General features: G+C 40.7%; 1 protein-coding gene and 1 long non-coding RNA gene across 2 annotated transcripts in view; one reads left to right on the top strand and one right to left on the bottom strand.

Moving 5' to 3' along the window:
• LOC138974665 (uncharacterized) overlaps window positions 1-15613 on the bottom strand; it is a 300124-nt gene that overhangs the window by 72762 nt on the left and 211749 nt on the right. The window lies entirely within an intron of this gene.
• LOC138974570 (transient receptor potential cation channel subfamily M member 3-like) overlaps window positions 4256-15613 on the top strand; it is a gene marked incomplete in the record, with an annotated part of 158009 nt that continues 146651 nt past the window's right edge. The window contains 1 exon segment of the mRNA XM_070347291.1: window positions 4256-4493. Coding sequence (XP_070203392.1) covers window positions 4356-4493 — 138 coding nt within the window.

Here is a 15613-nt window from a genome sequence, read left to right as displayed (position 1 = left end):
CAGACTAAACTACTGGACTGATCTTTATGAAATTTCCATGAGAGTTCCTGGGTATGATATCCCCAGACCTTTTTTTCATTTTTTCGATAAATGTCTTTGATGACGTCATATCCGGCTTTTTGTAAAAGTTGAGGCGGCACTGTCACACACTCATTTTTCAATCAAATTGATTGAAATTTTCGGAAAGCAATCTTCGACGAAGGCCGGACTTCGGTATTGCATTTCAGCTTGGTGGCTTAAAAATTGATTAATGATTTTGGTAATTAAAAATCAGAAAAATTGTAAATACATTTTTTTTTATATGAAACGATCCAAATTTACGTTCATCTTATTCTTCATTATTTTCTGATTCCAAAAACATATAGATATGTTATATTCGGACTAAAAACAAGCTCTGAAAAAAAATAAATTTTTGATCAAAATTAAATTTCCGAAATCGATTTAAAAACAATTTCATCTTATTCCTTGTCGGTTTCTGATTCCAAAAACATATAGATATGATATGTTTGGATTAAAAACACGCTCAGAAAGTTAAAACGAAGAGAGGTACAGAAAAGCGTGCTATGCAGCACAGCGAAACCACAACCGCGCAAAACAGGCTCGTCAGTTTCAATGCGTTTTGCACGAACGGCGGACTGCGGTCATTGTGAAAAAATGCAGTGCTTTCAGTTTCATTCTGTGAGTTCCACAGCTTGACTAAATGTAGTAATTTCGCCTTACGCGACTTGTTTTACCTCCTTTTCCGCTTCTTTCATTTCTCACTCTTCCTGTCCGTCTCCCTTTCTTTCTTCTTCGTCTTCTTCCTTTTCATCGTTTTTGTCTTCTTTTTCGCTCTTTTTCTCTATTTCCTTTATTTTTATTTTTTTACCTTCTTCTTCCTAAATATATCCAACCAAGGTCGACCTGTCGACGTCGTAACACGGATGGTCGCACTCCTAACCGTAGACGCAGCTTTTAATTAAAGTGCACTCAGTGGGTCTGAACTTGTCCGGTTCCTTCACTCAATATTTTAGAGTTTGGTACAAGGGAAGTGACCGATTGCAGTTGTGATACATTAGGCTCTTCATTCTGTCTTTCTTGCTCTTCTTCTTTCTCTCTTTTCATTTTTAATCATTCATTTTCTTAAATTGTTTTTGTTGTAGATATGATCAATTAAACTATAATTGCAAAAGGGCTAGTCACACTTATGTACGGCTTCTGAATCAAGACCACTCAAGAGTGTCTGCATTTGTCCATCCCCTCTTGCAAAAAGTTGCGTAACGTCTGAATATGTGCTTGACATTCTCTCCAAAAAATAATTAAAAAAACAATACAAAAACAAACAAAATACAAACTCCGAATACTTTTTGTATTAAGGCGTGGATACCTCGAAAGTTTGAAGGACATGTAAAACACTGTGTTGTTGCTCAAAGAGTCAAATACAGCCCTTTTTGTTGTGTAACCCTCTCAAATTTGACTCAAGTACTTCCCGTTGTGGATCACCAAAGTGGTTGACACCCACGTCTGTCGGAATGGCGTGACACAAAAAGTACGCAAAATAACCATGTTGACTATAGCCGGTTCTGGATAAAAAAAAAAAAGAGTTAGTTCTTTCTTTTTGTATGCAAAAGTTGTTGAGGTTTGCTTCTTTTTTTTCCTTCCGATTTTCGAGTTAGAACCGTTGGTTGTCTAGTGACGTCTGTGAACGAAATTTTGAATTCGAAAAAGTGAGCCAGATAGCCAGGTCAAGTGACTTTCACGGCATAGAAAGTTTGAAAAAAATAACAGATATGACTTTGTTGTTGTTTTTGTTTTAGGGTCCTTTATTTGTGTAGTTGTCAAGTTTAGCGGGGTACGACAATTACACACTGGACGGTGTTTTCTTATTTTTTCTGTTTTTCTTTCTGGTTCTTCTTTTCTCTCTTCTCTTTTTTTCCATTCTTTCTTATCTTCTTCTTCTTCTGCGTTCGTGGGCTGAAACTCCCACGTACACTCGTGTTTTTGCACGAGTAGAATTTTACGTGTATGACCGTTTTTACCCCGCCATTTAGGCAGCCATACGCCGATTTCGGGGGACATTCTTTCTTATTATAAACATGACCTAATGTGTTACAAGGCTTAGTTGTAACACTTATGTACAGTTTTTTAACCGAAGACTAAGTACTCGGAACGTCTAAACTCGTCGAGTAGGGTAATTGTCGCTCGATATAGATGTACATGTAGTTCGATACCGTAAAAGAGAACTACCACAATTATGCATTTAAGCTGAGATGCTTTGAGTGACTTGAAGACATGCACTAGGAATCAGAGAAATGATGGAGTCCCATCTTTCAATAGAGCACTCTTAATTTCTTACGAACGCGGGAAGTTGACTCCTTAACACAGGATTGATTGTTGTGTTCGCCCTGATGCGCGCTTCGTTCAGTCACAGCTAGCGCTAATCTGGACTTGAGTCACCAGCACAAGATACGATTACAAAAGAATGATCATCAATTACAGTTCTTCCTTTAAGGGGAAAAAAGAGAGAGAGAAAGAAATGAAGACATGTAAAGGAAATAATCATCCACTTTTTGTTTCCGACACTGTGAACAATATAATCCGGACAGTCAAGCATAAGACGGGGTCGCTCGTTGATTGAACTAGCGACTATTACGAGTTGTCATGGTGGTGGTTATTCTTGTGTCAACGTAGAGAAGGAACACGATACTGTACCTGTATTTTAATTTGCGTCTTGTACGCTCCTTCCCGATTACACCATCGCATTAGCCATCATATATCCTTCCAGTCTTTTACATGGAATAAGAACATCCTTTTAGTTGGAGGTACACAAACAATCCACAACCTGGTTGTTTTTAAATGCATTGAGTGTTTTTAATTTTTTTTTTAATCAACTGATTTTACAATTGACACTTTAACAAGTGGCTCTATCCCTTTCCCCGTCGCGATATAACCTTGAACGGTTGAAAACGACGTTAAACTCCAAATAAAGAAAGAAAGAAAGAAAGAACAATTGACACTACTGTCAGTCTTAAAATTAAATCAGAAAAACCACCAACGAGAAAAAACAACAACAACACCACGATGATAAAATAAATAAATAAATAAAATGAAAATGAAATATTGATAATCAATCAACACACAAATAAAATAGTACGGAACTGAAAACTTTCCGAGTTGCACAGGAAACAGGCAGACGTTTTACTTTGGGTATGTGTCCAAGTAAGCTTAATGATGTTTTTATCCCACGTAGAAGGTTGCACAGGTGGTTTACACGGTCGTTTACACGGAAGGCATCTTCATTGTAGAAATGTCATTCTTATTGTAGATGACTTGTATTCGTTGAACCAAAGTCAGAAACATTAACAGTACACCGGAACTTCTTGAAACTAAAGGTGACCGTCCTACTGGAGTCCGATACTTTCAAGTGTCCAAGCAAAGCTTCTGACATCTCTTGGTCAAGACACAGCATAACAATAACGCACTCTTACCATTCACATATAGTTGTGTGTGTTGTTCAAGACTGAGATGAGAGGATGAAATGTTATGGCGGTCCGAGGAATGTTGAGGCGAGGAGTGATACACAATCCATATTGTGTCTTTATCGCTTGTCGTGCATTCCACCAGGAAAGCCAACGGTGGCAGTGCTGTCTCTTTGCAGATCTACGCCGATCTTTCATCTTCTGGTGTTACTTGTGTGTGTGTGTGTGTGTGTGTGCCTGCTTGCGCGTAAATACCCCCTACCCATACCCCACCCCCACATCGACACGTAGTCCTTTCTTCCCGCCCCTCTCTGCTTTTTTTTCTCCTTTCCATCCCTCAACCCCCCCCCCCCCCTCCCCCCGCCCCTTTCTCTTTCCTGTCAGTCTTTGTGCACGCTTCTTCCGCATGATAAATTAGAGAAGAGGGTTTCATGCAGTTTTAATTCTTCTGCCTTGCGAGTAAGGGGCAAAGAAACAAAAAGAAGAAAGACAAAAGTTGCAGAACGTATTGTTGATGGAACAAACGTGACGCCAGCTTGTCATCTTCATGAGCTGTGACGCCGCCCCTCTCCCGGCCGTTCGTGGGCATTACCGAGACAAGCGTAGCTGACCTTTTGCTCTTGGGGTTTATTCCATACCATCCCCCTTTACATTACCCCTCCCCAACTACCCCAACCTTTTCCACAGCCCCCCCCCCCCCTCCTCCCCACAACCCCAACCCTTCCTTACCATCCACGGTTTCTGACTGTCTTTCCTCTCCCCGTCACTTTTGTCTTCGTCTTTGAGTTAGGGTTCCGTTCGTTAGCTCTTGTGTCAACGCTATGGCCGAGGGTAGTAAGGTTTAGACCGTTTGATACAGGTTGAAGATAGATCGAATTTGAGTGCGCCATCTTCAAGATGAACGCCAATAACTTCGATCTCCGGTTATCTCCCCGCACGCTGCTGGGGCAGGTTCGGTTCACCCCCCCTGTGCCCCAAACGCCGGGTATGATGACACCTGTGAACTCCAGCGCAAATCTTCGCCAGGAATTCCAGGTAAGGGCCGGGCGGGCCATTAATTGCAGACGTGGGTCTAATTCCGTGCCTTGTAACGATGATGCGGTGCTCAGTTTAGACTTGTCTTTTCTTCGACGGAAGAGGTCATATTATATATTTATATATACACTGTCCCTAAGATGTTTCTACATGGCTATTTTTGTTGCAGGACCCGTCTGCTTTTGGACAGTATGGGGGGTTCAGACTTTTACTCTTATTCTTCTTATGAGTGTTGGTCTTACTTGACCTAAAATGGAAAGGAAAGATAATTACATGAATGAGAAGCTCTGCACCTTGAAATAGAAATGTTGTTCCTGAATCTCGAAATACACGTCTTGAAATAAACATTTTCCTCCGAATCTTGAAATAGAAATGTTGTTTCTAATCTTGAAATAGGTGTTTTGCTCCGAATCTCAAAATGGAAATTTTGCTCCGAGTCTTGAAAAAGATGTTTTGCTCTCTAGTTGACGAGAATACGTTCTGTAGTGGTCATGTCACTACAACTTAATTTGTTTAAATGTTGTTTATTTTATAATGTTTTTATTTAATTAAGGTTCGAGGTCATGTGCTCTTCCTCGTCTGATGTTGAGAGCCATACTGTTTGCTTTCTTGTTGCAATAAATATGTAGGCTAGTTCACGTGTTGCTGGCTTGACTGAATCTGTTTTAGTAACTTTTACTTACTACAAGTTGCTCATAGACAGAACAAGCTTTGTGTTGGTCTGAAGATCTTTGGAGATATAATCCGTGTTGTGATTGCATACATTAATTGTGTACTTTATAACTTGAAGTGTTCATTTGCAAAAAAAATCCAAAAGAAATGTTTGCTGGATGGGTTCACTTTTGCTAGAAAAGAAAATGTTAGGAAACTGAATTTGAAAATATTTCTTTCAAATGTTTATATATATAAACATATAGGCTATATATGATGCTCCCAATAGGCTGTCTGTGAAGGGATACTTTTTCTCTCTCTCTTTCTCTGCTAAGAGATTTTAACAAATCTCGGAAGAAAGTCTCTGCTGACTTTCAATTGTTTCTTTCACAATTTCTGATGTTTTATATATATATGTACACTGTACATAACACAGCTCCCACTCTCCCTCACTAATGCTTACCCCAAGCCGTGACAACTGATGCTTGGAAATTGTGTGGAAGAGTACACCTCTCTATTTCTCTCCAATGCTCTTCCTGCTGACATGCAGTGACACCGGACACCCCACAGAGTTTAGCCAACTAACCCTCCACCCCCCCCCCCTTTCTCTCTCTCACTCCCTCCAGCCATGTACTGTTGGGGGCTGTGCCCCACCCCCCCCCCCCCCCCCCCTCCCCGCGGGTTAGGGGGAAGAATTTACCCGATGCTCCCCAGCATGTCGTAAGAGGCGACTAACGGATTCTGTTTCTCCTTTTACCCGTGTTTCTTGTATAGAATATTAGTCAATGTTTCTTGTATAGAATATAGTCAATGTTTGTAAAGATGTTTAGTTAATGTTTAGTCAAGCAGTATGAAAGAAATGTTAAGTCCTTTGTACTGGAAACTTGCATTCTCCCAGTAAGGTCATATATTGTACTACAATGCAAGCCCCTGGAGCAATTTTTTTGATTAGTGCTTTTGTGAACAAGAAACAATTAACAAGTGGCTCTATCCCATTCCCCCCCTTTCCCCGTCGCGATATAACCTTGAACGGTTGAAAACGACGTTAAACACCAAATAAAGAAAGAAAAGGGCTGTGGCCAGAGAGGCCAGCTGCACTGTTCACTCAGAGCAAAACCAGTTGACTGTGTCGTAACTTTTGACAAAGCAAGACAACTGAAGGGTTCATAGATTAGGCAACCGACTCACTGGTCAAGGCTGAGGGGAAACAAGAGTATCTTGTCAATGAAAGAGGTTACACACAGACACACGATGCTGAGAACTGTGGCCGGTTTTACGTCCAAGACAAGAATAAAGAGCTCAGTGCAGTTTCATGTTGGCATCTTCGCATGTACTCCACTCCTGACCAAAACTACCAGCCCTCCTGATGGGTACACGTGCACTCAAGTGATCAGTGACTGTCATCACACCATTGCGGCTGTGATCTTTGTACCAAGAGCCGGACTGCTCTGTTATCGATTTTGTGTACTCATGCGATGATTAAAATAACAAAAACCTTTCAACAATGCAAACAGAAGATCATCAAAATAAACCGCCAGACCCCGTACAAAATGAACGTGCGCGACAAAAGACTTCAGTTAGGCTTTCCGAGGACACAAATACCCCCCCCCCCCCCCCCCCCTGCCGCCTCGATTGATGACCGAGAAGTTTTCAGTAGAAGCATGGCCTGCAATGTTCCATTCTTATCATTTTAATATAATTGACGGAGCTTTGAACGGTTTTTAAAATATATATATCAGGCAAAGGTTATGCCTGTCTTCTCAGCCACTCTTTGTTATTTTTTATATCTCAAAATACATCGGCAGAAGTTGCAGTAAAACCGCACAAAGAAATACATTCCGGAGTACTGTCTTGCAATCGAATTCGAAAATTTAAAATACGATTCAAGACAAAGACTCCTGTCGATGCCAGCGTGTTCGAGTTTCAATCGATATTTTGGAAAATGTAAGCCATTATTTATCGAGTTAACATTCGATTTTTCTTATTTGAGACATATGAGTTTGTGACGTCAGCGGGCGACTGAAACCTTTATTTAGGTGGCTGGTCGAGGCTCGTAAACAATTAAACATGGTCTTACTGAAATGGATCGATACATAAATAGTAGATGTATTTTGACCAAAACATAACATTTGGCACATATCTCGACTGCTAATCACTCACTGTTTAAATTGACCGCTTGCGCGGTCTTTTAGAACAATTGCTGTCTCAATCTGTGTCAAATGTCTTATATATGTTGGTCAACAATGGAAATAAGGTATGTTATAGACCACCGCAGAAGCGTCCAGGATTTTACATACACCCTTCTATTCTGACACATAACAGTAGCTAGAAGCCTAGCTGCATTCTTTATTAGGTGGGATTTTCCCCGATTTAATTTCGTATTTTAGGAAGACACCGGTGTCCTTTTGGGCTTTGGCAGTACGCTGACACGTATGCAGGTTATTTCGTCCTGCATTTTTGTGAGATCGAAGGATTCCTAACGATAAGCTTAAGACTAAGAGTTACACTGCCATGCAGTGTGAACAATGACATTAGTATCATGTGTGTTTGTTTATTGGGATCGTGCAACTTTATGAATTGCTGATTTGTATTGGCTTCGTCGTGTAATATATAATTTTGTCATCATTTTCACGAGTTTTCATTCACAAGCACCTGGGAAATAAATCTCATTTTCCCCAGGTAATAAATCCCCGGTTACCATAGTTGCAAGAAGCAGGTTATACATGGATAATCAAAAGCAAACCCAATAGAAACGCTCGGGGATTCTTCGGCCTCTTTTCATTGGTGTTTCCCCAAACCTAAACAGATGACACGACACTGCTTTGCAAAGTTCCAAAAACGAACTGGCAAACTGGCAAAAGTAAACAAAAAGCAAAACTACTTCATGAAAGGTCATACATTCATCAAAAACAAATGAAACCTAGCGATATGTTTTGTCTTCTTACAGAGTCATGGAGTGCGTGTATCTGTGTTTCGATACACAGACGTTCGGAGAAACACGAACGTCAAGTTCAAGTAAAACGACCCCTGACACACACAGTTTGACCCGTGCACAAGACGTTGTATCGATAAACGAAGCACAAATAAGAAACAATAATAAAAGCAAAGAAAATAGCAACAAGATATGCAAACATCTAACAAAGCCGAGCAAGCAGACTGACAGGTCTAATGAAAACAAAGAGGTACTGAGTCGGAAACAAGATCGCGATTCTTTCCTTCGCTGCACGACGCAAATCTTCTGTGACCTTTGACCAAACACTCGAAGCTTGCGGCAGGACGCAGCCAGGCTGTGATTGGCTTGTTATTATGACTATCGGTAAAACACTATCAAAACAAGCAGCAACATCATCCGCTCGCAACCTGCAACACCCTTCTTGACAAGTACCCTATTGAATGTGATCGAAAAGAGGGTTGTAATCTAAAAAAGGAACCGAAGAACATGATCAAATAGGGTTAGGGTTCAGGTCAACCGGAAAATACAGCCAATCACAGCCTGGCTGCGTCCTGCCGCTAGCTTCATGTTGACGAAACGTAGCTTCCACATTCGATCACTCAGCTTAATATTTACAACAGAAAGCCGAGGGGGTGGAATACCGAGATGAACCTACAGAACTGTGCATCCTCAAACCTGACATATTCATCCCAACATTTAATGAACTCAAAAACACAGAAAGTTGCTTTCACACGCCAGCTTTGATTGCCAGTGGTTATCAAACCGGGACTCGTGTGGTTATCAGCACGGAACCCATGTTTCAAAGCATGGCTCCCTGGGTTGATTGTGCACTTATTTTCTCACTACCAAAATGATGACAAAAACGATGTTTGGTGGTTTGTTGACAGACCAGCTTTTTTGTCGGTCCTCGGGGGGCATATCGACTTTTGTTTCATATTTATTGACCAGGCCGCGGTCAATAAATATGAAACAAAAGTCGATATGCCCCCCGAGGACCGACAAAAAAGCTGGTCTGTCAACAAACCACCAAACATCTTATAATGTATGAAGGCCTTTATGCAACGGTATGCAACACCCTGAAACTGCGCACAACACCTGGTACAGCCAATTGGACCGACCTACTGCGATCTTGTGATATGATTATTTCAGCTGTGTACGTTTCGCTTGAAACGTTCATCCGGCTCGTCAGCTACTTCAAAAACTGCCGTTAGCTCACGCTGGTATTTTTTGCTATAGTTCGCGTTGCATTTCAGGACGAAAAACGCCGTTGGATTGTAACATTAACTTGAAGGGTTGAAATTCAGACTAAAAACTGTGCATTGTCACATAAACTTGCTCCAAGCCGGAAGGTGGCTGTAAACTCTGCCATAACTCTAGTCTTTCGGATGAGACGAAAAACCGAGGTCCCTTCGTGTACACTACATTGGGGTGTGCACGTTAAAGATCCCACGATTGACAAAAGGGTCTTTCCTGGCAAAATTGTATAGGCATAGATAAAAATGTCCACCAAAATACCCGTGTGACTTGGAATAATAGGCCGTGAAAAGTAGGATATGCGCCGAAATGGCTGCGATCTGCTGGCCGATGTGAATGCGTGATGTATTGTGTAAAAAAAATTCCATCTCACACGGCATAAATAAATCCCTGCGCCTTGAATATGTGCGCGATATAAATTGCATAAAATTAAAAAAAAAAAAATAAATAAATCCCTGCGCTTAGAACTGTACCCACGGAATACGCGCGATATAAGCCTCATATTGATTGACTGATAACACAGGGGTCGGTGATGGGGGGAATGGCATTTTGAATTCAGTTTGTGTGCATGTGACTTGTCTTTACTGTCTGTCTTTTTATCCCACTCTGTGAACTTGCCATACATTCTGAACTGCATTATGTTTTTCAATACATTTCACAGCGAATGTTTCAATCAGTGTTGTCACTGGACAGGGATTCGTGCCGTGAATGTAAATTTCGGTCTCCATGCTCAGCGTCACAGAATAGGTTTTATTTATTCAAAAACTGATTGCTACATTGTGCTTACCCATTACTTGTATGGAGACAGACATTCTTGTTGTAAAACTTGGTAGGGCCCCAGTGAGAAGATAAAGTGTATGGTATCACGTTGTGACCTCCTTCAAATGTACTCATTTGATTAATTCCTGAATTTTGCAATGTTCGTACATTTGAACACCATAAAGGAGAGAGAAAGGGAACCAAAAAGAAAGAGAAAGGAAGACTCCGAGACCTTCCATTGGGTCCTAAAACAGAGCCGAATGGTCTGAAATAGGCGCTACAGTGCCGAGTGGTACTGAGTTTGGTCATACAATATTTCTGTTTGGGTCAATTGTTCTTACAAAGGCCGAGATCACAAATATGGGGCGACACGCTTTGCCAGTCTATTATGTACATGACCTCTTATTGTTTTTTTTAATTGTTTTTATTTTTACTTCAAACCTTGATACATGCTATTTTAGGGGTCGGAGTGGGTGCAGGGGTTTAGATGGACAGTTGGTGATGGCGATGAAGCTTGTGCATTTTCACGTTGTGAAAAGGATTTTTGAGCGAAGACGACGTCTCTTCCACAATATTCAGTATTATTTCTTCAAAGTGAGGGTCCATTGCAAGTCCAATAACTTTGCATACATTTAGTTCCAGAAAGAGTCATCCAGAGAGACGTGACGAAGGATGTGATGGAAAGTCATGAATAGGTTAGAATGGGTAACTTTCTTTCACAGATCAATCAGCGTTGATTGCGGCGATGAAAAGTTAAAATTTTTGTATTGGGTTCTTGACGACGTACAATAACCGAAATTGTGCAAGACATTGTTTCTCATGATAAAATTGCGTCAGTGTTGAATCGCAGTTAAACAAGGTCACACTAAGTAGGTAAGCGGTCGACTTACTTTCTTTCAACAGGCTTGACAGATTCTCTCGGAAAGGCTTTCATAAAAACAAGCTGAGTGAGTTTTATGACTTTTGTCATTTAGAATGAAAGATAACAACTATCTTCACATCATTCTGGTTGGAACAGTGTGGGGTGGAACGGACATCCCCCTACACCTACTCCGAGGACAGATGGGAGGTGAACTTTACAAACTGAGTGGGAGAGAGCGTCTAAAACGTAGTTTCAAAGGTCATCCTTCTTGTCTAATAAGTACAGCAGTTATTGAGTTTATTACGCTTCAACATTTCTGCGTAAAAGCTATTAGTTTTTTTGGTTATCTTAGTAGCCCCCTCCCCCGCCCTACCAAGGAAATAAATAAGCGAGTAGGATGAAAATAATAACAGAAACGCGACCGATTGCTGTTTGACATCTCCCCCCCAAGTTTTTTTAAATTTTTTTTTACTGTCTAGTTTGACGACTTTTTTTTAATTTACAGAGAGTGATTGACTGTTGTTGTTGTTGTTGTTTTTGTTGTTGTTGTTGTTGTTGTTGCTATGGTGGTGGTGGTTGTCAGGGCTGCGGTGAATTCCATGTGAAGAAAGACACGCACCGCATGAGATGATTGCCTCAGTGATCTATTCAAAGGGATGGTCAGAAGTACGATCACGTTTGAAACCGAGAATGCAGGAAACGATTACATTTGACCCACCTGTCTACTTAGATCGACCGACATGTACCTGCTCAGTCCCGATCTTATATATCTAATCTATGATAATGTAGGGCGACCAAAATGTACTTGCTTAAGTCTATTAATTTTGTTTTATTTTTTATAAAGTATGACACGCTTCGTAAGCTGTCGGGAAATAAGATCCTGCAAAACTTGGAAGACTGCAATATCCGTGTCTACGAAGAGAAAAGTCGTGGAGTGCATTAGCCTCCACGGTTCATTGAACGGATCGAATCTTGCATGGTTGTAGTGCGGATGACATTTGATCAGGGCTTCTTTTGAAGTGATGTGTTTGTTGTCGTTACTGTAGTAGCAATAGAAACGGCAACGTTGTGTAGATTGATCTGAGGTTTGGAAGACGCTTTTCAGACATTGAAGCTCGTTTGTAATCGTCCTCTGGCTTTTAGACATTTAGGATTTGGAATAATTTCTATGGGGACGTTACTTCTGCATACTTATTCTATTCTCTTGTTTGTTTGTTGAAAAACAATCACTCAACAGTGGCGAAAATGGCCAATTAGTAAAAGGTTTTGACAATACGCTTCAAACTACATGTTTATTGTAATTTGACCAAAGGGGCCAAGCTTTTAAACATTTCAAAGGTTTTCGCTGTGATAAAAATCACCATCAGGTCTAAAAGCATAAAATTAATGTCATAAGCTTTCTTAATAAATGGGAAATTATTCATGAACGACCAAAATATTATGACATAGAGCAAAAACTTGAAAAACATAATTGAATAGGCTTAGAGTGTTGTTTGCATGTGTGTTAGTTGGTTGGGTTGTCGATAAGTTTACCAATAGTTTGTTTTAGTTTGCATTTTTTTCTCCCCAAAACTGAAACAAAATGGGTCGATCGAATTTTTTTTTAAACTCCCTTACTATACAGGGAACTCCACTCTACCATGAGTGGAGGCTGCAATGGGGACTCGCCAGACTGGCTGCAACCTGCGCATGCACACACAGTGTAAGCGTTCCTTTTGATGGTGAGCCAATACCCAGTTGAACTGACTGACTGGATGTTTGGATGCACGTTACACAGTGGTATCGTGTGGTGTGGTGCGTGTACCGTCTGTTGCTGTCGGTGAAAGATGTAGGAGTGTGTGTAAGAGTTCAAGTGAACGAGTTAACAACGTCACTTAGCCCCCCGGCTTAACAGCTCCGCCCCTGTAATCTGTGTTCCTAAGACAATGATTGTATGTTTACAACCTGGGGTCGAGAGTCCCGTTGGGGGATCTGGGGGGCATAGCCCCCCCTGAAGCTGAAGAATTTTAGCTATTTTATAAACAATTTGTGGCTTATCCTTGATTCTAAACATGATCAACTGGTGTCAGCAGCCACTCATTATTTCTTTTAACGTTAGTATTAAATAATGGCAATTTATCTTCACTGATATCTGCTCCCAACGTCATATAGTATGGTTAGAAGGAAGACATGTCTCATACTGTGACAGTTAAACAATTAACTCTTCCCCCGGCTTTACAGACAGAAAAAAATGGGGGGGGGGAGGGGTCAAGAACCCCTGTAACAAACCCCCGCCCCCCCCCCCTTAATCCGCCCTGGATTATATGTTGCATACTGCATCTGAAACAATTCGCGCTCACGTAACCAGCTTCAACCAAAGTGAGTTTATGTCCTCGTTGGTCGCTGCGGTCTAAATTGGGACAATTCTGTTTATTTTCTTTATTTTTTCATGTTGATAACTTTTTGGTCATACTGCTGGGAAGTCTTGTTCGCTTTCTCTGAATGGAAAGCTAGCGGCAACAAGAGTCGCGCTACCCAGGTGCCGCGATGTGCGTGTTTACATGTCAATCAGCCACCTGCACTTCTGACAGAATGACCGAGATCTTTTTACTCATCATGGCGGTGACACGGCCTTTAAAGTTGACGCGTGTCCGTCCCCGCCTGGATGATTCGAACGCGTGACCCGGCCGAGGACCACAAGTTCAGAGCTCTACCAACTGTATTTAGCATCTTGTCGGATTTTATACTCAGCTTTTGTGGCTGCCATGCTCGGTACGAAATAATTATCGTGTAGCACAACACCTGGTTTTGCCGTATATATATAGCTGCAACCGGCCCGGTAGCTCAGTTGGTAGAGCACTGGACTTGTGATCCGGGCCGGGACAGACACGGGTCAACTTTAAGTGCAGACTCACTGACACTGACGGTATTCATGTTCCACTGACCTCGTGTCACCACTGTGGCACGTAAAAGACCTCGGTCATTATGCCATAAGTGCAGGTGGCTGATCACACTTTAACACGCACACACCTGGGTAGCGCGAGGAAGCGACCCGAATTTCCCAGCCATGAAACAATAAGGTAATGAAAAACAAGTCGCGTAAGGCGAAATTACTACATTTAGTCAAGCTGTGGAACTCACAGAATGAAACTGAACGAAGTCCGCCGCTAGTGCAAAAGGCAGTGAAAGTGACGAGCCTGTTTGGCGCGGTAGCGGTTGCGCTGTGCTTCATAGCACGCTTTACTGTACCTCTCTTCGTTTTAACTTTCTGAGCGTGTTTTCAATCCAAACATATCATATCTATATGTTTTTGGAATCAGGAACCGACAAGGAATAAGATGAAAGTGTTTTTAAATTGATTTCGAAAATTTAATTTTGATCATAATTTTTATATTTTTAATTTTGAGAGCTTGTTTTTAATCCAAATATAACATGTTTATATGTTTTTGGAATCAGAAAATGATGGAGAATAAGATGAACGTAAATTTGGATCGTTTTATAAATTTTTATTTTTTTTTTACAATTTTCAGATTTTTAATGACCAAAGTCATTAATTAATTTTTAAGCCACCAAGCTGAAATGCAATACCGAAGTCCGGGCTTCGTCGGAGATTACTTGACCAAAATTTCAACCAATTTGGTTGAAAAATGAGAGCGTGACAGTGCCGCCTCAACTTTCACGAAAAGCCGGATATGACGTCATCAAAGACATTTATCAAAAAAATTAAAAAAACGTCTGAGGATATCATACCCAGGAACTCTCATGTCAAATTTCATAAAGATCGGTCCAGTAGTTTAGTCTGAATCGCTCTACACACACACAGACACACACACATACACCACGACCCTCGTCTCGATTCCCCCCTCTATGTTAAAACATTTAGTCAAAACTTGACTAAATGTAACAAGTCGCGTAAGGCGAAAATACAATATTTAGTCAAGTAGCTGTCGAACTCACAGAATGAAACTGAACGCAATGCCATTTTTCAGCAAGACCGTATACTCGTAGCATCGTCAGTCCACCGCTCATGGCAAAGGCAGTGAAATTGACAAGAAGAGCGGGGTAGTAGTTGCGCTAAGAAGGATAGAACGCTTTTCTGTACCTCTCTTTGTTTTAACTTTCTGAGCGTGTTTTTAATCCAAACATATCATATCTATATGTTTTTGGAATCAGGAACCGACAAGGAATAAGATGAAAGTGTTTTTAAATTGATTTGGACAATTTAATTTTGATAATAATTTTTATATATTTAATTTTCAGAGCTTGTTTTTAATCCGAATATAACATATTTATATGTTTTTGGAATCAGCAAATGATGGAGAATAAGATAAACGTAAATTTGGATCGTTTTATAAATTTTTATTTTTTTTTACAATTTTCAGATTTTTAATGACCAAAGTCATTAATTAATTTTTAAGCCACCAAGCTGAAATGCAATACCGAAGTCCGGGCTTCGTCGAAGATTACTTGACCAAAATTTCAACCAATTTTGTTGAAAAATGAGGGCGTGACAGTGCCGCCTCAACTTTCACGAAAAGCCGGATATGACGTCATCAAAGACATTTATCAAAAAAATGAAAAAAAACGTTCGGGGATTTCATACCCAGGAACTCTCATGTCAAATTTCATAAAGATCGGCCCAGTAGTTTAGTCTGAATCGCT

The sequence above is a fragment of the Littorina saxatilis genome, linkage group LG1, assembly GCF_037325665.1.
Source record: "Littorina saxatilis isolate snail1 linkage group LG1, US_GU_Lsax_2.0, whole genome shotgun sequence".
Classification (NCBI taxonomy): Eukaryota; Metazoa; Mollusca; class Gastropoda; order Littorinimorpha; family Littorinidae; genus Littorina; species Littorina saxatilis.
This window is presented reverse-complemented; position numbering and strand designations above follow the sequence as displayed.